The following is a 25,631-nucleotide window of genomic DNA, read 5'->3' as shown; positions in this document are numbered from 1 at the left end:
TACTGCATTTAGGCGCTTCTTTTCACGCTCAGCAACTTCATAATATTTTCCGCAGTAACGGCTAAAGTTCCACATGTTAAAACAGATATTATCTTTCAGGCTAAGTTTCATAGCTTCTGCTAAGCTAACCGAATGGTAAAAAAAATCCCTGAAATGGTTCTTTTTCCTCACCGTCTGTGGCGTGGGCCTTGACAGGCAACTTACGACATAATTTTCCGTGAAGCATGTCAAACATCTAGAGGCATGGATGTCAGAAGTAAAGTAAGGCCCATAATCCCCCCCCCCCAACCACAAGTCTATGAAATTCCCCAGTTCCTTTTTTTTTTCTTTTACAATGGAGTGAGAGTTTCTTTTATGGAAGTAGAGTGATTACGCCGCTCAAACCAATCAGAACTGTACAATTTCCCACTGCTGAGTAAATCATTTCCGGCTCCAGTATGATGACATCATACAGAAGCTTATAGCCTTGAATAGCCAGGTTTCTAACCGTAGCTCTCCCACATATCGCTGAGCGCCCCCCCATCCAGGCTGCTAATGTCAGCCTCAGTAGCCTAACTGCGCCTAGGCTGAGAGGGGCAGTAGCGAGTTGGACGACTGAATGGAAGGAAGGATGAGAATAGATGGACCACCAAGATACAGGCAGCAGAGGGGTCTGGACAGGATAGATCTGAAGAAACCATCTGTGAGAGGAAGTGACCATCTGTTCGCCTTTTGGTTTTTTGTTTTTTACCGTACCCATAATAAGATCTCTCTGTCAAAATGCCACTATAGTCCGACAGCTTTCCAAGAACGCATTGAATGACCTCCCAGCATGCACCACACTTTACACTCGTACAGCAAGCGACATCTCCCCCTGTACAGCAATCCAGACACCCAACCTTAGGGATGCTGATGTCAGGGAGGCAGAAGAAGGGCATCTGGGAGGGTGGGGCTGTTGGCCAAGGCTTGGCTGCTATTATGGTAATACCGTATATTTTATATATATTGCTGACTGAGGTGGGGGAGCAAAATTTGCTGACCGGGGCTAGAGAATGATGATAAAATTTTGGTGAAACTGCAATGCTAAAACTTCTCGGTGGCTAATTTTACCACCACTGAATAGCGGAATGACAGACTTCCAGGGCATTTGCGGGGGGGGGGGGGGGGGTGGTCAGGGAGCTGCGGGGGACTCCTGGAACGTCCAAGAGACGTGGGGTATCTGACCACTCACGGCTACAATGACGCAAAATTCACTTGAACACTCACATTCAGCACAGATGTATGTCATATAAGTAGAAACACAGTATCAATAGGGGGGAATCTGTATGGGGCTGTTCTGTGCAAACCTTCCTGTTAGGCCTATGAATATTTGTGTGCAGGAATCTCCTGTAATGAAGCATGGCCCGATCCTGGTTATCGACAACCAAAAAGTGGTTGTAGGGAATACATTTTAATGACTACTGCATCAACACCTGTAAGATCAAATGCCCTTCAGTTAACATCTTGTTTAAATGCAGTGGAAAGGCCTTTTAAAACCCAAGGTTAAACAAAACTAAGCACAGTATTTGTGGACGAAGATTTGGTCACCTTGATGTGGTTGCTATTTGGAATGGCCAATTACTCAGCACATAAAACCATAGAGTCAAGTGCAAATGAACCACAGATGGTTCTTATTTGTCACATTACAAGATATAATCAGCTGGGATGAAGAAGAGAGACCTCTCATGGGAGTTTCTCTTAGACAAAAATGATTCGGAGGGCAGAACAAAAAAAAAAAGATTGGTTCAGAGAGATAACCAATCAGATTACGGCGGACATCTTGGTCTTGCCTCCTCTAGTCGCTTGGACCCACCTCCTCTAGAATCTGATTGGTTCTCTCTCTGAATGAAACATTTTTCATTCTGCCCTCGGAATATTTTTGTGTAACACTCCCATGAGCAAAGAGATGAACACACAGAAAGGAGTGGAAAGAATCAGATCAGAGTGAGGAATAAATTAGGCCCAGAAACTGCAGTGAAAATGATAGAATCATGGTTTAGAAATGCAAGAGGCACGTAACCTTGAGGTTAAAGGTCTTGTAACACTGCAAACACATCAGAATCTAACAAAACAAATAAACCGAGATACCAGAATTACACTCCAGATACCGCTGTACATCCCACCATGTTACCCACAGTAAGCAAAGCCTGTCAAGTCTTCTTAATTATTCTGTCACTTTAGTTTCATTCCACAACATCACAAAGGTCCTTCTGTCACAAATGCATTCAATAAAAAATAAAAAGAAAAAAATCTTTGATAAATTTACTTTTTTTCCATTTTTATTTCTTTCTGATGAATGTAAAACGTTCTTATTTACAGTAGAAGGCCAAAACACATGTTTCAATCCCTGGGAGAAAACGCAAACCTCGATAAATGGTTTGACACTTTGGTCTGGTAGAGCCACACCACTGTGGCGTGCAACAGCTGCGATGTAGCCGGAAAGAATGACATCGCTGTCACAGCTGTTTCCATGTGACCATTTGTCAGGCCTGTGACATTAAACAAGGAGGGTCCGGAGGCTACAAGTCACATGACCGAAGAGACATCTAGTTCACACCTGCGACTTCCTCTGTAAAAGGATAAGCTTTGCTCCGTAAAACTGGGTCCAGAATTCCTTAATTTGACATGTGACCTGCTTTTTTCCCCCCCAGAATCCCAAGGCAGTCGGTTGTCCTTAAAAAGCCTTGCAATGTCTTTTTTTCAATGACACGCAGTTCAGATGATTCTGAATAGCACAAATGATTCCAAAATTCTCTGTGGTTCTGCGGTTACCAGAGTTTATGGTAAAAACATTTAAGAAACCTTTGCCCAAGAACTGATTCATACAGAAAACATTAGTCCTTTTTTCTGCTTTTTAAGATAAATTATTTCAAAATTTATAATAGCTAATTCAAAGTACAAAGCAACTAATAGATAATGCTTATTTTCCACTTGCTTAGAGTTTAGATGGTGTTAACTTTTCATTAAGGCCCATTTTTAATTAATCATGTACAAAAAGCTGAGAAATGAGCCCAATAGCTTTCCTGTGAAAAGATCTTGTAAAACCAGGACACCAAACTAATTTGCAGGTTAGCATGGAATTAGATTGGGTGCGTCGACTTTGGTGACAGACATTATGTATCACAGAGCGTTTCTTGTTCAAAAGAACAAAAAATAATGTGCTACAGGGTATCCCTTCAAAAAAATAAAAAAATACAGCAAATATTAAAGCAAGAAAGAACATTATCAAGTAATGTTAAGACCAATGCAACATTTCAACATAAGGAACTAATGAACAGTACTGCCCGAGCATTTAAATTCAGACATGACATAATCCAGAAGGTTCCCTGACCAGGCTCCTCTGAAATGGGAAAAGAAACAAACCATTAAAAAGTGCCAAGACATGCCTCACCTCCAACAGACAAGTAACTGCTGCTGAAAAAAACCCTACATTTTAATACCAAACATTTTGGTTCCTTCAGGCACTTCAGGCTACAAATAGTATTTTTTTTGTTATTTAACTTCCCTCTGTTACACACATGTGCCTTATTCCTAAAGGAGATGTGATTTAGGACCCTGAAACCGCCTAAGCAGACCGGCTGGGCGGTAATAAAATAAATGTGATAGGCCCAGGAGTGTCACATGCTTCCCCCCAAGTGTAGGAGGCTGGGGCTGTGTTTAATCCCTCCCTCTTTCGCCCACTGACACTGACACACACACACACACACACACACACGCACGCAGGCCTCTTCCCTGTGGATGAATGGAGAGGCATCAAACTTGGGATAGGTAACTTGGCCATTCTGAGGTGTTTAGTGCTAACTGATGCTTTGAGAACTACAGAGATTGCAGGGAAAAAAGATTCCACCCATCCCAACACAACCTCAGTTTTTAGTACATTACACAAAGCAACAGATTTAAATAAACTGCATGGATGTGTGTGCAAATTGCGTTTGGTCATTCATATAAATTTCACAAATGAAAATAAACACATATCCATGTTGTGGGTTTTCCCAGGTAACCAAACATTAAGGCCTTGCATCCAGCCATGACAGTGAGCACGACACGGCTAGCCGATGCTGTTACGTTCCCATTTTCCCCCATGGAAACACTCAGATGCCAGCCCACTCCAATAAAACGCCACCTTCTGTGGAGCAAGCTTGGGCCCCTGATCTGAGACACCATGTCTGCCCGCTGGTAGATGGTGCCTCTTTTTGTCCCAGAGGAGGAATGGAAAGTCCCGTGGTTCTTCTTCTGGGTCACAGAGAAAATACATGAGGAAGATCGACAGGGTGGAGTGAAGGGTGAAGAAGTTACGAGATGTGGAGAGGAAAGGGGGAAGAAGGTGTAGGAAGGAGAGTGGCTGCCTAGTGCAAAAAAGCAGAAGGGATGAGTCTTGGGGGCATTGTGAGAAGGAGACAGTGGTGGGAGGTACAAGTTGGGGGGTGGAGCAGACCCGGGGCAGAAGAGCACCTCCCCAGTAGCCAGTCTAGAGGTTGTCATACATGCGCAGCGTGCGCTCCAGCTGCTGGCCCACCCGCTGGTAGAAGGCAATCTGCTGCCTGAGGTAGGCCTGCATCATCTCCTTGAAGTCTACTTCACGCCGCTGGTGGAAGTGGTTCATCTCCGCCTGCAAGGCAAACCCCACCGTCCGGCAGCGCTTGCGGATGCCGTCCGCCTCGTCCTGGTCCATCTTCCCCTCGTCGCTCATCCTCTGGCTCTCCTTCACCTTGGCGAAGGCACCTGGTAAGGACACAGGCAAACCAGGTCAATCACTACACGTGGGTGGAAATGAACAGGGTGTCTGCCTGGTGTCTAGCTGGTCATTTTCGACACCACTTTCAGTTGGAGCAGATTTTGGAGAATTCAAACAAGATCCATATCAGCAATGACAAATTCTATTGAGCTACCAGCTCTATGTCATCAATGCTGCCACGGTGCCAAACAGGGAATGTGCTGCATGTTGCACGTTGGGATGACCGAGCAAAAAGGAGAGAGGAAGAAATCCAAGGCACTGCATATTGTTTGCTACTTCCGGTTAGCTGGTGCGTCGAAACGAATTTGGCTGACAAAACAGCTTCAGATGCGTGCATGAGCCACAGAACTGCAACTGACGGAATGCGCACCGCAGCATGATGCTAACGATCTCTTCAATCGTTCACGATCTAATACCATCAAATCGCCCACCCCCAGTGTGTATGTCCGTAAACCATGGCCACGCACGCTGGGCACGGCTTCCTATCTTTAGCTGGTACTTGGTGTTACTTCCCCACCCTGTATGCACACGGGTGAGGCTTTCTGATGACGAACTGGGTGGGACAGTATTCACCTCCAGGTATGCACACAGGAGAGGCAGACATGTGCAAACGGAGATCGCACCTCGAACCCGGAGTCCCAGGAAACACAGCAGCCACCCCCTCATACACAAACAAAACGTCCCAGCACACGACATTGTGACGCCACTGGTACCGTTCAGTTTACGTCATATGAGGTGGAGGTAAACCCACCAGTTGTTCACTTGCCAATTTAAAGTATGACACTGAGCAGCAGACTTACATGAATGGCATTCATGCGTTCCAACCTAAATCCATGAATGAAAATACCTGACAGATATCTGTTGTGGGTTTCCCTGGTAACTAACCATCAATTCCTGAAATCGCGCCAAAGCAGCTGACAGCACATTCAACAAGGCTAATCAGCATGGCAATTTCCCACTCTGCCTGCCACGGAAAGACGCACAAACCCCCAAGAATCCAAACCACTAATATTAGTTGAAGAACTGCTTCACTTGCTGCTGCTGATGCGTTTACCCACGGCAGGAAGGATGGGTAGATGCTAGGGGGCTGCTTGCCATATTTCAGCCATCGGCAAAAAATACGCAGATTCAGTTAATGCAGCCCCATCTGGCACAGTCCTGTTTGACAGTCTCTGCTTTCATTTACCACTAATTGACGAAGCAGGACCTGGAATCATGCTGGTTGAGACTTGAGTCGCAGTGAGAAACGGACAGAGCGCACTCACTGCTGGGCCAGAGGGCATTTCACGGAGCCTGCTGAGGGAAGCACCAAAAGACCCAGGACCGGGTCGGAACAGAGGCGACTGGGTAAACAAACAAACAAACAAACAAACAAACAAACAAACAAACAAACAAACAAACAAACAAACAAACAAACACACACACACACACACACACACACACACACACACACACACACACACTCATCCAGACACACACAGACTCATACAGATTCATACACACACACACAGACTCATACAGAGACACACACACACACACACACACAGACAAACAGAGACACACACATAGAAACACTCAGACGCCCACAGCAGTGCTGAAGGGGTCAGATTCCTTAATGCCAGTGTAATCCATGCTGAGGAGAGCTGTTACTGTAATCATATTCATATGTGCCGACGCCCAGAGTTTAGCACGTAATAAATGTGTTTGTGGAGACCTAAAACTGTGAACGGGGGGGCCGACCTTACCGATTCGGGTTTGGTGTTCCATAAGATGTAGAAATCCACTAATAAGAAAAATCTTCTTTAACATATAGTAAAAGATGGTTCTTTAAACATGCCTACACTTAAGATGGCAAGCAAATCTAATTTAAGATTTTAAAGGCTTATGGGTTTGCCCCCCCCCGCCATCCTGGCCTTGTGGTCTTGGTGGGCACAGGGGCCTCAGGGAGAGTGAGAAGCAGCCCCGCGCTCCTGACCCACTTTAATGCTTTTTCCACATGAACAGACAAGGTAGCAGCAGACACTACAAACAGGGGAGCGAGGGAGAGGAGGGAAATGGGGGGGGGGGGATGTTGGGACAAAGAATAACACCATTTCCAGCTAGGCCTGGCCCGGGGGGCCAAGGCCCATTTGAGCAGGAATGCTGGTGTTACGCAATAAGCAAGTCTGGTGGCTGCACGTGAGACGCACACACTACACCAGATCAAAACATTGTCTGTCGGACGGGCAGCTAGCAGCCTGGGGTCCCTAAGCAAACGTCCCACGTTGTACCGGTGACTAAACAGAGAGGAAGGATTAAAGCGGGCCTGAACTAAGAGCCCTCCTACAACCCCGAGCTGCCACTGGGTCCGGGGCCAATATTCTAGCCGGCATGGCGGGATACCTCCTCATTCACCTCCTGCGATGGATTCACCCAGAGCCCGATATCATGCTGGGGGCAGCAAAGGAATCTCTGGAACAGGACATTGGTTTAGACTATGCAGCAGCACTGAAGACTGACTAAAATAAAAACCTATTTTTTTTTATTATTTTTAAGGACTTTAAGAGGACTTCATCTTGGTTTTAAAAACGACTTGGTGCAATTAACGTGATTTAGTCCAGATTCAGCAATCTGCTTGCAATTTCCTTTAGCAGGAGTAAAGGGCACTAGTCATTAGACACCCTGGACATGATGACAGCTAATCACAGACCAAGGGGGATTCGACTGGGTGAATCCAGGAGGAAGCCAGAATACCTGCAGGAGACCTGCATAAACACGGACAGAACATGCTAACTCCATGCAGACACTGGCCCAGCTAATTCAGGGGAGTACATGGAGGAAATCCAAAGAAACACGAGCAGAACATGCTAACTCCACGCAGATACTGGCCCCAGCTAATTCAGGGGAGTACATGGAGGAAATCCAAAGAAACACGAGCAAAACATGCAAACTCCACGCAGATACTGGCCCCAGCTAATTCAGGGGAGTACATGGAGGAAATCCAAAGAAACACGAGCAGAACATGCTAACTCCACGCAGATACTGGCCCCAGCTAATTCAGGGGAGTACATGGAGGAAACCATCACAACAGACACTGCTTCCATCTAATTCTGTAGTGCATCAATACATTTTATTTTAATGTCACTCACTGAAATGGCCCTCATCCCAACATTTAAAGGCACTGGGCCGAGATACTGACCTTCCGGTCAGTGGTGATCCATCTGCTGTCTTACACTGAGCGAGATGACCCGGCGGGATAGAACGGCTTTCTTGAATGGCAAACAAATACGAATTGAGAGCAACACAAAGCACAGATGGGGGGGGGGGGGGGGGTTGCACTGGGGGGGGGCGGGGGCTTTTGTGCCAAGCGCTGAGAATAGTGATGAACTCTCCCAACCTAAGTCTCCCCTCAGAGCTGTGGCATAACTCACACAGAGACTCTCTCACACGTCATAAAACCATGAAGGACACAAACAGCCATCGGAGGGCTTTAAAAGCCCGTGCCCCATTCCGCCCCCCCCCCCCAGGAGAAGGGCACAGAGATGAGATCACAGTTGAGGAGATGTTTGTTATTCTGAAGTACCTTTCATTTCAGACTATTTACCAAATCTAAGTTTTAATTGAGGAGGAAGGGCAGCAAGATTATCCATCAGCAGAGTGATTAACGATCCCCATGGCCTGGTGGCTTTCCCGTTACTCCTCCTCGAGGGTTATGGCCCTAAAGTCTGCCAGCGCCCCCAAATGGAGGAGGAAGGTGGTCTCATTCCAGCCATGCCACACTTACGAGCTCCGCGCGTCTCTGCAGCACTGGGAAATCAGTCTGACCCCATTTTTGCAAGGAGAGATCCAGGACCCTCCCGCCAGGGAACCCACTGCGAATCGGTACCACATAAAAACTTTAAAAGCTTTAACCAAACACCTCCCGCCTCCCCGCCCCAGGAACCACTCACCCACCCAGCCGAGCAACAGCAGAAGCCAGGGTTTGAGTTTCACGGGGCGGGACGAAAATCTGACGTAACAGAAACATCCTCGAGAATGGGAATATGGCCCAAAGACGGTCGTCTATCCACGTGCCTGATATTACCACCACAGATGGATGATCTCGGCTGCTAAAGCAACCTGGATGCTTCCTTGGCAAACCTCACCTACTGTACATTTGTTTTAAATTGGGGGTGAGAATACCGCCAAGGTGTCATTTGGGGACATGTTCGAGGTACACAAACACTGCTTCCCTCCCGATGCACCGCTGGCCGGAGCCCGGCCCGGGAGGGGTGCTGTAGCTTTTGTAACGCGGCCCAAATCTCTGGTATGACAACTTGCACAAGGGCCCCAGAGTTCAAAGCTGTGAGAGTTCATGGCCTCCCACGCATTTCCAGTCCTGTCTCCTCCTTTACTGCTCTGCTTTTCCCCGATAGAACAAACAGCTGAAGCCTATGACCAAAAAAAGGAGGTGCAAGTCATTCAGTGGAGATGTATACGGCGTTGATGATCATATGACCAGAAGCAGGCAGTGCCCAGCAGATAACAGGTGGATACCAGCATGAGGGTAGCGGTAGGATGGAGGGCAGATGGAGGGGGGGGGGGGGGGGTCGCCTGCTACACCTTCCCTTTATTGGACCATAAATGGGCTTCTTTAATTCATACAAACACACCCCCTGGTCCTGCTACGGTCATCCATCTAGAAGATGGTGTGCCTGCAGGAAGGTGGATGTTGTGGGTAAATAACCGTACTTGTACCCAGTACCCAGTAACCAGCAGCTTAACTACACTGCCTGTCAAAAGCCTCCCCGTACAGCCCAGTTTTGGACTAAAGCAGCCGTTCTTTAGCGATTATCTTCTACTCGTGGTATTTGTTAAGAGCCCATTAGAGCTTTTCCCAGCCGTTTCTGAACAGTACCATAGTAATGGAAAGTCTAAGGGAAGCTAAGCTAACATAAACGCTCACCTCTTCTGAGTCCGCATACCGTTCCCCAGCGACAGTCTGGGCTGTTTTGTTCCATCGGTATTGGCGCTCCGTCCGCTCCAGGGTCCCGTCAGGCTACATGGCACCGTTTTATACTTTCCTCGCGTCACCCATCTAAACCCTGGAGTCCGGCCGTACGGTGAAAGAACGCCGATGGCTTCAGGGCGCGGTGGATGAGCACAGCACCAGCGCAGCCGCTGACTCCTTTCTGTGGGCCATTCTTTTTGTATGCAAGAAATGAGGGAAGTGGCTCTATTTTCATTTGACAAACAACAAAAGTATGCTTTGCTCATACCAGCGGCCACCTCTTTTCTGAGAAAAGCAAATCTGACGCACATTTTAGCATTTAATAAAATACAGGGAAGACTTGTGGGTTATGAGCAAATTTGGAACTTCCAAAAACACCTTCAGTAAACTTCAGGCACACACAAGTGGAGGCGGATCCCAGAGATAGAAGAGCCAGTGACATTTGACCTATATAAAGCAGGAAGGTTTCCTCTCAACCCAGGAATTTCCGTACAAGTCTCATTTCTTCTCAGAAAACCAATCAGGCAAATGATAAATATATATAATAAATAAAGAAGAAACAGAATATGGAAATATCCATAGTGACAAGTGATAAACAACACAATGAACAACAAAGATAATAACAGGATAAATTGTCGATAATTTCTTTAATTATTACTGCTGTCGTTATTGCTATTGTGGTTGTTATTGTTTACAACATTTAATATCACTTCATCCTTAAGTCTCCTGCTTTTAATTCAAGGCAGATGGAGTTCATGGAAGGACACCAGGGGGTGTTTTACATAGTTATGCATTCGTTCTTGCGTGAGGTTAGGCATGCGTATAAAAGTGCAAAGCACAAACTGCTGCGCAAAGCCCGTTTTGGTGAAAAAGCAGCAGCACGTTCCTTTACAGAAGAAGAAACTCGCAGATCTGAGTTAACATCTAAACAGAAGTGAAACGCAGCCCCTCCCTCCCTTACCCCTTTGGAGGCACCAATCTGACAGGTTTGGACATGCAGCGTTCAGTAACATGGTGTGAATTCCAAGCTGCGACAGCACACATATTTCCTGCAGACAGGGACGCCGAGGCATGACCGCGGTTTGACTGAGTCTTCAGCCCTGAGCACCGCCCACCATCGGGAACGAGTCATTCACCTCCGTCCAATGAGCCAGAAGCGGCTCATTCTCCGCATTGAGCCTTTGTGCGGGATCTCAGCCGCTGCAGCCAGTGGAGTCTTAAACTGAGGACCGCAAGGTTCATGAATGATCTCTGCTTTCGGCACAAAGGCATGGCCTGGATGGTCAGGGCCAAAGGCTATGGAAGTCTTTGAAGGAGGTCAAAGTCATCTGGCCGACGTCGCAGGATGTTCAAACTACCTCCCCTTCCTGGTTCCCGGCGTTAATGCACAGACGCCACCAGCATGTCCTCCGTAAACCGGAAACCTCTGATCACTGTTAGAATTCTCTCGTCTCCCTGCCTTTCACGTCATATGCATTACAGGTGACAAAGACAGGCTGCACCAGGGAAGATGGTGGCGCAGGAGGTTGCGCCATCATTCGGTAACCCGTGGGTCGCAAATGTCCTTGAACGAGACACTGAACCCCAAATTGCTCCCGGCGTGCAGGTTGGTGCCTTGCATGGCAGCCTCTGCCACCGGTGTATGAATGTGGCTGGGTGAATGTGAGGCATACAATGTAAAGTGCTTGGAGTACTCGTAAGAGTAGCAAGGCGCTATAGAAATGCAATCCATTTACTAAAGATCTGGCACAACTGCGCCACCCTCCCACTACATTTGAAATGCCTTATTTATGTGCCTCCATGGCAAAAAAAAATTGTTTTGAAATGGGACCGTTATGGGTCTGGTCATATGACCCAGCAGAACACCTGGTACCCATCTTTACAGATGCAGGCTGCCCACCAATGGGAAGTAGAAATCCGACAGAAATCCACATAGAGGAGGGAACATCTGGCAGCGCAGCACATCTGTTTCACGTAGCGGCGATGCCACCGCGGCCGTTTGCTCAGTCCTGGTCCGTTTCACGTTCCTTCTGGAAATGCACCCATCTCATTGATTTCGCACCCCCAACAAGGCTTTTGAAGTGCTACTTACATTGTCACTGTATGTCAACACACATCTCCACGGTGACAGGTTGCCATAGTCACTCGGGGCACCGCACGGAGGGAGCAGAGTGACCAGGACTCGTGGGACAACCGAGCCATTGTTCTCCACCCTTTAGTACGGGCATCATTTTACCACACTTTTTTTCACCATGAATATTCATTAGGGCAAGCCTGACATTCGATACAGTCTGCTGACTCAACCCAAAGGTTCAGGATTGGTAGGGATTGGCCCAACAAACGGACAAACTCTCTGAGAGGTACTGCAGTCATGCTAATGTACAGCTGCTACTACGACTCATCCGATTACTTCACATTTCATTGTGCTTGTTTGTTTGTTCGTTTTTACAGCTGAAGCAGACGACATGAACGTGTCCTAGCTAAGAAACAAAGAGGATCCACAAGATCAGCTCAAGCACAATGAGTGAAGTCAAGCTTCCCGTACGTTTGCAGTGTGCTGCTGAGGCCAAGGCGATGCTGGCACTGTGCCCCCCAACTCCACCCCTTGATTATTAGCACTTAGCAAACAAGCAGCACTAGCAGAATTAAACATAATTCCTGCCTGAAGCCTTGAACAGGTCTTACTAAGCGTTTCAAAGGAATCTGATGACTTTAAAAACTTAAAAATGAGAAACCCCCCCCCCCAACACATCCACACACACACACCAAGTACAAAAAAACATATTTTTGGCTAATTTCTCGTTTCCTTTTCGTTGTAAGGTCATCATCTTTGAAAAGTCATCCAGTCATCAGGAGACAAAATTCTGTCATTTTTAGCCTATGTTACTGTACACCAGAGATGAGCGGATGAGGAACACGGTGCGTGACACCACAGTGAGCCAGGAAATTCATGCCAAATGTTAATGCCATGTTTACTTCTGACTTCTAGCAATAAAAAATCCCTCCATGTCCGCTAGATGCATTGACCTTTAACCTTAGTCTTAAAGTGATCCTTGAAAATAATCTGCGTTCAATAATCTTAAAGGGACATCAGACTTCTGAAAAGGATAACAGTTGACTTAAATCCATATGTAAAACAACAAATATAAATGAATGTGTTTCTTTTAAATTTAAAACAGTCTTGTATGCCTCCTTTTACGTTTTCAAGAAGATAAAAGTTAAAAGGGAGGCTTTACCTTTTTGTAGGTGAATGATGTCTGGAAAGTTGGCCAGCAGACCCTGGTAGAGAGAGAGCTTGTCCAGCATATGGAAAAGATCATACTTTGGCTGCTCGGCAAACATCTCCCCGATGTTCTCGTAGGTGCGGCCAGTGTGGGAGATGGCATTGTTTAGGGCGTCCGAGCTGTATGGCGGGTCCAACGTGAAGGCCTGGCTGATGGACTGGAAGGCGTTCCCCAGCCTCTGGAACTCCTTGCGGAAGCCCCCCAGATGCTTGCGCACCAGCTCAGAGGTCACGTGAGTGAGCTGCATCACGCTGTCGTCCATCTTTTTAGCAAAGGCCTTGAAGGAGTCCACTCGCTCCTCTACATCCTGCAGGTCCTGGTGCTCGTTTGGAATCTGGAAGGTGAGCATGAAGTGGGCGCCCACCATCTCGTCCTTCTCCGCGCGCCGCTTGCCCAGCTTCCACTGCTTGTCGTCGGCGCACATGAGGAAGTGCTCGAAGCCCTCGTACTGTGACAGCACGGGGTGGCTCGTCATGTGGTTCATCCAGAGGATCAGCCTCCTCTGGCGCTTCTCGATGAAGTCCTCCTCGAAGCGTCCCGTGGCCTGCTTCTCTGGCAGGTGCGGCACGGAAATGACGGTGAACTTGTGCAGCAGTCTGTTGTAGAGCCAGTCAAAGTGCTTATAACGGCGGTACACAGGACGTCCCGTGTGACTCGGTGTCACTCTGTAGGAGATGTAAGTCTTTATGCCCTTGAATTTCGTCTGCTTGGTGGGGTCCTCGATGGAGCATGTGAAAGGCTGAGGGTTCTCCTTCCACTGGGGGCCCCTTGGACCCATCTCGATGGTGTACGACTCCGCTATCTTGGCCATCATTGGCACGTCACCCAGTACGAAGGCCTCCACGCCTGACCGGACGAAGCTGGAGAAGCGGTTGAGGTTACGACCCACCATGCTCCCCTTTCGGGAGCTGGAGATGCTGTCCTGTCGTTCCATGTGGGGCTTGGGCCGGTAGTGGACGTTGGGGTTGGTGTAGGAGCTCTGGTGTGCATGGCCATTGGCCCCAACACCTTGCCGAGGATCCCCGTCCTCCACCACTGTCGAGCTGTCGTCCCAGTCATCCCAGTCATCCCAATCATCATCTTCATAGCTTGGCAGGCGTAAAGATGTGTTTGGGGTAGAGGGGAAATAGGAGGAGTCATTGCCCGGAGATCCTGCAGGGCTCAATGAGTTGTCCGTTATGTTCGAGTTGGAGCGAGGACGGATTATCTCCACGTAGGAGGCTGGGAAGATGCCCCTCTCCCCTCGACTGTTCTCACCCTGTAACCAGCCATCTACAGCCCTCTCGTCAAAAATAACCAGCTCCTCATTCTCCTGGATATTGATCTCGTCCTTGTTCTCACTGTGAAAGGTGTACAGTGCTTTGGCCCGTAGTGACATTTTGACGGAAAACTTGCTTTGTCTGTGATCTCAGAAAACAAAAACGGTTTAGACTGAAACCCTTTATTCCCTAAAGCAGCAGATCATTGCACTGTTCCCTGGACAGAGTTAGTCTACTAACATATATAAAACCAAAAACCTCACATTCAGCTGCTGTAAATTCCAGACCAGCACTTGGCTCTACACCTGTTCGAACCGCCGAGACTTAAGGTGCAACAAAATCCATGAATTATTAATTATGGCGGCTCAAGCTAACCAGATAAAATCTAGCTTTAGGCTTTAACTCGCTATACAGGTTTCTCAAAGACAACCGAATCGGTGATAATTCATCTTAGTTCGCTGAAGACTAAAACTTGGGGCAAAGCATTCCCCTTTCCAGATGTGTGCAGTTACTAAATATAACACTCACGACTAGGAATTCAACCGGACCAGATCGCTTGTAATGTAGTTTTTCTTATTGCAAGTCAGAAACTCTCGAAATACAGCATTATCCAGTAGTGCTTATTTTACACACTGGTATAAAAATGGACTGACCTCATAAGCATGGAATTAAAGCGCAGCCCTGAATTCTCGGCTTATTTTTAATGGGTTGCTCTTCAGCCTCATTTCATCAGACTATTCTTTCAAATAGGTCAGACTTTAATCTCCGAATATGGTCGCTATATTTCACCAAAGTGGCTGTAAATACCACTAACTGGGGTTAAATGTCTGCGCTGGAGGGATCGGAGCTCTCAGATCGATGGACCGTTAATGCCGTAAACATCACAAACAGGAAACCCAGACAGTTTCATAATGCCCCAACTGTATATCACTGCGATTATATTATATGTGCGTTTCTAGGATAGTAAACCTTACCTCTAAAGATATCTGTTCAAATATTTCCTGCATTACATCTCGTCTGAAGCGATTTTAACTTCATTTCCTGTGTTTGGATCCTTAAGACAGAAAAAAACATGCATCTATATATCCACAAAAATGTAGATTAAGAACTGATGCGGCGGCGCCGTAAATCCAAAAGTTAATCCCACCAAGTAAAGAGTAAATCGCTTCTTCTTATCCCAGCGCTGATCTGATCGCTAATCCAGCAAAGCGAGCAGGATTTTCGGGAAAACAGGGAAACGGCGTGTTGTACATCCCAAATGCGCAGAAAGAAAACACGACAGCAAAACGTTGCGATCTTTTCTTCCAACCTAAAGCACAAGTGCTCAGAAAAGAAAAGAGAGATGTGATAATATCCTACTGCATTGTGGGCTCAATCCACGTCCTTTTGAAAACTTGCTCCATTTTAAGGACACCTATGCATTTAGCTGGTGCTGTCTATTCCTTGTACTAGCAGAATAAAATAGACTTTTTCCTGTTATGCCGGGACCGTATCTCTCAATATCCTATATCTCCACCAAGTAACAATGTAACTCTTTCCGTGACGTGAGGGTTAGGGACAATCGAGGAAAGTTTTTATTAAAGGATTTTCCCCCTTTCTGTGCAAGAAGAACAACAACTACACTGCCGCTTACAGGCGGAAAGGAATATGCTTTGACACGTACATCGGCTAGGTGGATAATATAATACTTTTCTTAAATTTAAAATAATAAATAAATAGATTTCAAATGTTTGGAGTCACTCATAAATTGAAATAGAAATTAATATTTTTATACACCTAGGTAGCATTAAAATGTATCAAATTATAGGCAATGCAATGATAAAGTCAAAATATTATTTTTATTGCATATAATTTATTGCATATGTTTTATTTATAAAGTTTAACTTTACCTTCCGATTGCAGTAATGACAGTTCTACCATTCTACCATTCCTGTTTCTTCAGCAAATCGGTTTTGCATAACTTAGAATTACGTGAATAATTCAAATCAGATTAAAATGCATACGGATTAAAAGTCGAACTATTTATTTTAACATGCTGTAACTATAGAATGTGCTATAATTAAGCCTTGAACCGCGTGATACCTTGTTGAACTAAACTGCAAACAGTGTCATCTCGTTCTCATACAGCGCAGGCCGAAAAACTCAGGAAATGATTTTTGTCGTGCCGCGAATGGTACGCTGCTGAAAAACTCCGTGTTGATTTCCTACAGTCCTTCACGCCACCTGGGCCCACCGCTGTTCTTCAACACAAATTTGTAGAAGGTAAACAGTTATATATAGTTTATATATCATATTAAACACTGATTACGCTTTGCAGCTTGTTAGCGAGACTGGTAGCTTGATGGATGCTTTTTATTTATAATGTTAATACGATCAAAATAAATGGTCGCTCGTTTGCTTAAGTTGCTAGTTAATGCGTTTGCGCTTCGGTAACGTTTTATCCCTACACGTGTCTTTATTATTAAGATATGTATTCGTTTGCTCCCGATGCGCACCGTTGATGTTGTTTTCCATTAGTCGTCGGTAGTTGAGTATAATGTGTGATGCCAGCAGATTGGGACTAACCTAATGCACAGTCATCTACAATAATCTGACAAGTGATGAACTTGATTTAAAAATCGAACCATTTTACTCACCGATTGACCCACCACCGATTGAGCCCAATTGACCCACCGATAGGCTGATCGGGATTCCCTAACCGATGCTTCTTCGTTCGGACCAGGTGACCGGTCAGCGATGGATGAGCTCACTCGGAGCATCGGCGCCGGTTTTTCGGTATCCGTGGAGCCCAACAGCACGTCGGCGCCCCATCCGCGGCTCTCGCAGTACAAGAGCCGGTCCAGCGCACTGGAGCAGGACGAGAGGCGGCGGCGCTTCCTGGATCTGCAGAAAAAGTAGCTGATTTCGAGTTTCTTCGTATCTGTGGACCTCCCGTTACGCCATCATTGCAGTCTTATTTCATCTGCAGCAATGACTGCAGTACTTACAAGCAGTGCCATGTAGACAGGTGCTCAGTGGGGGTGGGGTGGGGTGGGGTGGGGGGGGATCACCCTTAGTAAATTTCAGGCGATCGTTGGTGATCTGTATATTTGGGGACCTTAAAATTCCATTTTTATTTCTATTTATAGAGACAGGCCAAACATGCTGTAAGTAAGTTGGTCAATTGGCAATAACCTCACGGTTCCAGGCTGTATGTGGATTATGAACAACCAGGATCTGCTTGATGTCACGCCTTTGATCACGAGTCACAGTCTGTTTGTCTGTCACAGGCTGTCAGCTCCATCATTAATTGCTATGAACGTTTTAATAATCTCTAAAACATAAATCCCTACAGGGACTGAATGAGTGTAGCATACTTGTCCTAAATACACTGACATCTGTACCAAAGTAATGGTTTGTATGTTAGTGGAATCTCCAGGCTTGGTTGGGCTTGCCTTTGAACTCCAGTTTCTCTCACCCTAATCTCTTAACCAAACCTGTCCTCTTATAGGAAAAGACTGAACTATGTAAACCATGCTCGCCGCTTGGCGGATGGGGACTGGACGGGGAATGACAGTGATGAGGAGGCAGGAGAGGAGGAGGAGGAGGTGGAAGAAGAGATGGAAATAGAGCAGAGGAAGAAGTTACCAAGGCATTACGCCAACCAGGTTAGTAGTAGGCAGATCCTCAGTGTTGCATAGCAGAATTGGTGTAATTCTAAGACGCATATCAGAGCCTTTCTACATTGAGACATGTTTATCCTCCAAGTCGTTTTTTTGAAATTGCCACATTGTGAAATGATTTGTGGTCATTCTATTATCCTCCCTGACCACAAGAGGGCGCATTGGTAGTTAAACACCTAATATGAATTACACCCAAACTGCAGTGTACAGTACTCAGAAAGCCTTTATGGTGATGAAATGCACTTAGTACATCAGTACTTGGCAAACTCAGGTTTGATTCATACTGTGGTTTCAGAGTATTTACAATGTTTTGCCAGACTCCTTCTTGTGGTGAAGTTTTCTCCTAATCCCCCATGACCACGCTCATTCACACAGCTCATGCTGTCCGAGTGGCTGGTGGACGTGCCTCCTGAGCTGGACACAGAGTGGCTCCTGGTGGTCTGTCCTGTTGGGAAGAGGTCCCTGATCGTCGCCTCTAAGGTGAGTGCTGTCACATGGCTTCTGTGCCATTGCCTTCCCCTCAGGGGCCCGGCCTGGTTCTGGCCTCGGTCGGTCGGACAATGCTGATTCTGAGCTTCATAGCAAAGCAGATATAACTGTGAAGCCACATGACAGCCATCACGATTTTTAACAATTTTAATAACAAATGACAGTGTAACTCCAGTGTACTTAGGCAAAGCAGATTCTGTGTTTCCTCATACTATGACCAATGATTCTCATTTATATGGAATGCTGCTTATTACACTGAAGCAAATCCACACAGGCCGCCGCCTTATCCTGCTTTGGGGATGTGATGTACCATCATTTCCAGTCTGTGGGAAACTCGTGTTGCACTTCCTGTTTAGCAGATGACCTGGATTGTTCTTTGGAATTATGATTGCTTTGTCATCAGGGATCAACGGCAGCCTTCACCAAAAGTGGCTACTGTATCAACCGCTTCCCTTCGCTGCTGCCCGGTGGCAACAGGCACAATTCCGCCATAGGAAAAGGTATTTCTTCCTCATCCTCTAAGTCAGTGCCCAAAAATGGGGTTCATCAGTGGGGGGGGGGGGTTGTGAGATGATTTCCAGAGTATGTTTATTAAAATGTAAAAAATTATAATAATACATTATAATTCTTATTGCAATCAGCCCCATCCTCCGCCGGCAAAATGGAGGTTGCAAGTCTCTAGCGCTGTTATTTTGGGGGTTGTAGGCTGATACATATAGTCTGCACGTGGAAGGAAAACTCCTACATGCAACCGAGTCTCTCTGCGAGTTTGTGGTGTCCGTGTTTTTTTTTTTGATTTTCTTTCCTGATGGGAAGTGGTTTTATTTGCACAGAAAGTGTACAATAGTTTTGCTCTTGCTTCAGTGCTGCTTACACTTGAATCTGGGCATTCGTCAGAAGCTGCCCTTATTCCTAGTTTGCGGCTTGACCTCCGCTGGTTTGAAACATCCATTTTTCCTCATTTGTACATTGATTTTGACACATGCTAAATAAAGTAGAAGTCAATTTCTTTTCCTAATAGTTAAAATCAGATTTTGTCAGCTGCGAAAATGTCATGTTTTTTCCCCCAACACATTTCATTTAATTGAAAATAATGACCATGATCGGAATATCGGCCATGTAGGCCTGACCCTCAGTGATCGAGCTGTTTTCTCCAGCACGCCGCGCTCCACCTGCTGTAGATAAGAGGGCCAGGCTCTGTGAAGCAGGTCACTAGGCTGTTGTCCCGCTTTGCAGCCTGGCACTCGTGGGATGCAAGTGTCTCCAGCTGAGTGCTGTGAAGAGGTCTGGCATAGTACAGGATGGAACTGAATGTGTCAAAGATTAGAACGAAAGTCAATATAATCTTGTGCAAAATTAATGCTTTATAGTTTTTTTTCATTGCAGCAAAATAGTATTATTATAGAGACATTGCGTCTGACTCTGTATAATTATGATGTATAGCACTGAAGATGGTTTTGTAGTGGAATTGGGGTCAGTTAAGGAACGTGTCCCGGCAGATTACACAATCCTGGACTGTATCTTCAGCGAAGTTGACAGGACTTACTACATTTTGGACGTGATGTGCTGGAGAGGTCATCCTGTGTACGATTGTCCGGTAAGACCGTGTGTGTGTGTGTGTGAGTCTTTGGATATGCAGGATTTTGCTCAGTTACCGTTTTGCTTACAGTTCAATCCACCTTCCAACCTTTTATCCTGATCAGTGTCTTGAATCAGAGTTGGGTGTGTTGATCAAGTATGCTGACACACACAAGGAACCTGTCAAAGGGCGCATACATACACCCGTGCTTAGGATGATGGTCACAGACATTCTGGTTGATATGATGTGAATGTGAAGATGATGAATGTAGAAAAAGAGTGGGAGTACATGTCGGGGCAAGGAATAGTGGGATGAGTACAAGGAGCACAGGATACCTCTGGGTCTGCTGTGCATGACAGCGACAACATTACAGGAGGACAGCCTCCCCTTACCTGCTTGTTTTGGAGCTCAGTAACCTACTGCGCCTGCCAAAGGTAGAACTTCAGAGAGGCTGTGGCCTGCTTGCGGGGGTCTGTGATGACTTTCCCTGCCTGTTTCCACACTCAGGAGGAGTGCAGGTCCTGGAAGGCATTCATTCCCCTTGACAGCAGTGATCTTTTTGGCAGACATGTTTCTTCTTGTTTTTCTTTTTCTTTTCTTTTCCCGGTGGCTTATTTAAACCAGACTATGATGGACAATCTGACAACAGACTCAGGTTTTGCTGGGGTCTCACGGTTGGGATACACCCAGGAATGGGATGTCCGTCCACTGCAGGGCACATACAGTCATGCACTAGGGGTAATTTGGAGACGCCAGTCATCGTGACTGCATGCTGAGCTCCGTCTCCCGGAGATGCATCAGCTCTACTCACTGAGCTACTATGCTGCCCCTGAAGGTTGATTTATGATGAAATTATTATGGATTTGTTTATCTTACCGTGTGACCCTGACCAGTGTAAGCAGTTAGAAGATCAGTGGACAGATGGATCATTTAGAAAGTGTTGTCTGTAGTAATATTTTTTTTTCAGTTGATGAACCATTATGCACAGTTTATATACTATAGTAGCAGAGTCTGCTTGGGTTGTGACTGTTTAATGATGTGGCTAACTTGGTGGTTTTTTGAAGGACATCTTCTGTCTGTCACATCACTGTACATCAACAGACGGAGTTCCGATTCTACTGGCTGCAGTCCAAGGTCCAGGAGAGCGAAGGCCTGTCTGAAATCGGCAAGCGTAACCCGGTATGTCCGCTGCTTCCTGGGCATGCTCTCGGCCCTGACCTCTGACCTCACGTGGCCGGTGACGTGAATTCTGCCTGTCTCTCAATGCAGTTTCGCTTCGTGAGTCTGCAGAGCATCGACTGCTCTGCCCAGTCCATCCGACAGGCTCTCTCAGTGGAATATAGCTTCAAGGTGGGGCTCAGTTTGCCTTTGGGAAAGAGGGTGGGGTTCCAGCCTGATCTCTTGAGGGGCGGTTTTAATTCTGGTCTGATGCTGCCCCCTGCAGGTGGATGGGCTTTTATTCTACCACCGGCAGACACATTACACCCCCGGCAGTACCCCACTTGTGGGCTGGCTGCGACCCTACATGGTGCCCGACATCTTGGGCCTGGAGGTGCCCCCGAATCCCCTCGTTACCAAGCCCGACTACGCCGGCCACCAGCTCCAGCAGATCCTGGAGCACAAGAAGATCTCCACAGAGGTGCGGCAGGCTGAACCAAACGGCTGCTACGAGCTGGAGCACCTGTCGACCCCGGAGGAGCAGTCACAGAGCGACGCCCCCACCAACCCTCGAATGCAGAGCTGAACTGGGGGGGGGGGGGGGGGGGGGGCTCTGCTTCCTGCCTTTTGTCTCATTTCTGGCCATGTAACCAGCCACAGCTGCTCATAATTGGGCCACACTCAGTCAAAGAGAGCTAAGGTGACATCATCATACCATATAAGGCTTTAACGTGGCAATCACCTGACCTCTACATGGATTTACAGGTCAGTCCTGTTCATACAGGGCGCCGTTTCCTTCTCTGGACCTGCATGTAAATGCGACAGGGTTGGACCTGAGCTGGAACTCATGTGACCCCAGTGTGTTAACACAGCTGACGTAAATTAAGGAATTTATAAACTATGCATGTGCATAGTCTATTTGATATTTCTGTCTCTTGGCATTTTAATCTGTTGGATTTTATCTTCAAATTTTGTTGTTTTAAGCGTGCATACTAATGTATTAATAAAGTTTTCTTTTGTATTTTTCACCCATTTAAGTCTAACCAGCTGGTGCATTGAGTGCTTTTGCAGAGACTGGAGGATTGTACACTAGGCCTGGTAGGGGGGATGGTGTCCAGCAGCCTATTAATGCCAATGACTACAGGTTTGAGAGACAACTGAATTATTTACATGGAGCATCGGCCTGGTTCCGGTCAGTATGCTGACCCATTGAGGTGTTCCAGGTGCTGGAAGAAGCACAGCAGAGATCTCCAGCTGTGTGTGTGAATGTCATTGGTGTGTTTTAAGCCATTTGAATGTATTTGGCTAAGTGATCAAAGGTCCTATGTTAACAGGAAGTGCCAGCAGACACTAGGTGTGGAGCGGGACATTTTTGTGTACATTATTTAGAGTGTGGGTGTTGACAGAGTGCAGGGTGGCCAAAAGTCCATGCCAAAAATGCAATTGCGAGCTCGGGTAGCATCTTGCATACCGGTGGCATTGGCTGTCAGCTCCCAGCTTCATGCGAGCAGGCGTTGTCTCTCTGGATGGATTGAGGTGGCCATTGTTGTAGAGAGGGGTTTCTGACAGGTTGCCAGCAAGTTGACGCCTCAGGAAGCCGTGGTTATTCTATGTTTGGGGGGAAGCAGGCAGCCCTGATCCCAGAAGGATTGAGTAATCTGTGAACTGGGAAAATGAAGATGATACTGTCAACCTGGAAGCACCCAGATGATGTGGCCACACGCAAAGGAAAATCTCAGTGACCTGCTGTCAAATATTCCACACATGGTTATACTCTAACTTTCAAGGGTGTTTCTTTTATTATTATTTAAGGTTTACAAAAGTAATGGAAGCATTATGTGTGTAAAGTGTGTAGGAGAGAGAGACTGGAGTTCAAGGGGACAGCAGGAATCAACAGCCCCTTTTTTTGGGTACCAGAACGGGGAGGGATTTCATGAAATGTGGGGTCAGGACTGGCCAACCCTCATATGATGAGTAATGAGTGTTACCCTCCTCCCTTGATGCTCCGTGGGGGAGGGGGAGGGTAGCGACGCTGCCTTCACCACCGGGCTGTGGGTGAATCTGCAAATGAGTCACCAGGCACTTTCCAGGAACGGCATCAAAAGTTCCCGGAGGGCCCTGTTTTCAAACCTTTCACGTTTTTGTGTATGGGGGAGACCCAACTGGAAGGACATATACCAGCACATTCCCATTGAAAAATGCAAGCTCTAACATGACTTGTGCCTACCAGCACAGTACGTCTTAATCGTAAGTCTGTCATCATCTTTGATTTTGAAGCCAAACAACATCAGAGTCTTGTAGCTGGGATATAGGATGGACATGAGCACGGTGAATTGAAATGCCTGTCAGATAATTAATGCACCTGAAGACCCATTTTAATATCACTGTAATGTAAGTGATGGTCTTTGGTATGCCGATGCTAACGTTTCACACCTGTGCAAGTGTCTTTAAGGATTTATTTGCCACATGTAAGGTTTACAGTCCGACTATAACCTGCAGAGAAATGAAAAGCAGTCAGCTCCACCATAGTAGAAATTAGTGAAAAGCAATAAGACATAAAGTAACAGTATATTGATAAGTAATAAATCAGAAACAGTAAGGTTATACTGGGAATAAAGAGAAATGCAAGGAAAACCAGATACGAGCCCCAGTAAAGTGCATAAACAGAGTAAGAAGCGAGTGTTTACTCAACACTTAACTGACAATTGTAATTAGTCTGATGGTCTGATGGTAGTAGGTCCTTCTGAGTCACCTAGTTCTCACTGAGACAGAAGTAGTGCATACCAGACCTTAGCCTGGTTAAAAAGGTAATTACCAGCTGTGGTAAGAACTGTGAGCTGTCATTACATTATACATGCTGATTGTACATAGTGGTTTTTCCCTCCTAACAAGCAAAAATGCATTTTGTTATGACTGGAATTATAGTGTGCGGTCGTGTGACTTCCTCTGTCCACTTCCAAAATACTGAGTGACAGCTTTCGCTTTCTCCCATCTCCCATCAGTAATGATTGCCCATAAAGCTGCTGCCCGCTTCTCTCAGGGGTGTCAGCTCTGCTCTCGAAGGGGGCTCATTGACGCATGGTCAGGGCAAGGGGACTTTCCTCTCACCCTAACACAGTGGTTCTCAAAGTCAGTCCTCAGGCCCCACTGCCCTGCTTGTTATCCTGCTATCCCTGCCCCACACACAAGTCCCAGCTGTCTTTCAGCTTCTGATTAACTGAACACCTGATCCAGGTAATCAGCAGTGTGTATGGCAGGGATAGCAGGGCAGTGGGGCCTGAGGACCGAGTTTGAGAACCACTGCCCTAACATGAAGGGGTATATCTTCTTCCAGGAAACATGTTTGTTTCTGTTTTACTTCTATATATTCAATCCCTTTACCCTCAAATTAAAGCAACATGCCCTGCAGTAATCTCATTTCCTTGCATTTATAAAGTTCGTAACGGTTGTGGGTTTGGTTTGCCTCTGGTTCAGTTCAGTTTGTAATATCAAGGTCATTGATATAGGGTGATCAGATAGTCAATGTCAGGGAGGATTCCTTGAGCTACTTCAGGTTTTACAAACTATTTTAAAACTGATAGGCTCCCATGTTTGGTTAAATAATTCAATTCTTCTTGTGCTTCGACTGGTTTGTTTCCATGACTAAAGGACTAATCTAGCTGTTTCAAATTAACATTAGTGGCATACATGATTATAGGAGACTAACCAATCAGCATGCAGCAAGAACTGTGCTTAAGTGAAATCGGGGGATTATTTTAACTGAAAGGGTAGTTGACAAATCCCATCCTAGCTCAAAGGGTCCTCCCTGAGATGAGTTATCTGGTCAGCTTATTACTGTTGACATTTAGGTTCTCCTTCTTTACAAGTCAACATGAATAAATCAGGGTCCATCACGGCACACCGTCTTCACTGAGCGGAACACATGCCAAACCCCACATCCTCCGTTTATACTAGTTCACGTGTTATGGCCAAATGGTGCTTCATGGTGTTTACGTTTCACCATCAGCTGCCAGTCAGTTTAGACAGGAATTTTCCCATCACCTTATATTGTGCAATTTGTTTTACTCCTCAACATGAAATTCATTCGAACTGTGAGATTTGCCTCGGGCAGCCTATCCCACATAACACACTCTGGATAATTTAAAATTTCAATTGAAATGCTACTACAGTGTTAATTCAAGAACCCGACACAGCACCAAATACATTTACATTTACTTTTATTTAGGAGTTGCTTTTGTCCAAAGCGGCATACGATTGAGCCACATCGGGCTAGCCTATTGCTTCCAACCCTCCCAATGCCCCCATGCCTGAAAAACGTTGCTAAAGTCCCCTTTAGAGGCGAAAACGCTGCTGTTGTTAGCCCTTCACATGATTTAGCGCCATCTATAGGGTTGCCAGATTTGGTCATCTGGCTAGAGTGAGATTTTCAATTTGAGACAAGTCTCACATGTGTGCCTGTGCTTATGCATGTAGGCCTA

General features: G+C 46.3%; 2 protein-coding genes across 4 annotated transcripts; one reads left to right on the top strand and one right to left on the bottom strand.

Moving 5' to 3' along the window:
- Window positions 1–2,279: 2,279 nt before the first annotated feature.
- On the bottom strand, window positions 2,280–16,994 carry snx33 (sorting nexin 33). 3 transcript variants are annotated; one of them, XM_048973000.1, is made up of 4 exons: window positions 15,413–16,178; window positions 15,240–15,319; window positions 12,959–14,413; window positions 2,280–4,740 (listed from the first exon to the last, which is right to left on the bottom strand). In XM_048973000.1, exons 3-4 carry the CDS (start codon window positions 14,382–14,384, stop codon window positions 4,487–4,489), a joined length of 1,680 nt encoding a protein of 559 aa, XP_048828957.1. In that variant the 5' UTR covers window positions 14,385–14,413; window positions 15,240–15,319; window positions 15,413–16,178; the 3' UTR covers window positions 2,280–4,486. The 3 variants fall into 3 exon arrangements, with proteins under 3 accessions (XP_048828957.1, XP_048828958.1, XP_048828959.1); XM_048973001.1 differs by having other exon boundaries at window positions 12,959–14,406; XM_048973002.1 differs by lacking the exons at window positions 15,240–15,319; window positions 15,413–16,178 and adding an exon at window positions 16,902–16,994 and having other exon boundaries at window positions 12,959–14,406.
- Window positions 16,995–17,001: 7 nt separating this feature from the next.
- snupn (snurportin 1) lies at window positions 17,002–22,185 on the top strand. Its single transcript, XM_048973005.1, has 8 exons — window positions 17,002–17,159; window positions 17,756–17,912; window positions 18,303–18,407; window positions 18,820–18,916; window positions 19,916–20,013; window positions 21,097–21,174; window positions 21,265–21,345; window positions 21,440–22,185. The coding sequence occupies exons 1-8, from the start codon at window positions 17,002–17,004 to the stop codon at window positions 21,737–21,739; spliced, it is 1,074 nt and encodes a 357-aa protein (XP_048828962.1). The 3' UTR covers window positions 21,740–22,185.
- The last annotated feature ends 3,446 nt before the right edge of the window (window positions 22,186–25,631 follow it).

This window comes from Brienomyrus brachyistius, chromosome 13, assembly GCF_023856365.1.
Source record: "Brienomyrus brachyistius isolate T26 chromosome 13, BBRACH_0.4, whole genome shotgun sequence".
Taxonomy (NCBI): domain Eukaryota; kingdom Metazoa; phylum Chordata; class Actinopteri; order Osteoglossiformes; family Mormyridae; genus Brienomyrus; species Brienomyrus brachyistius.
This window is presented reverse-complemented; position numbering and strand designations above follow the sequence as displayed.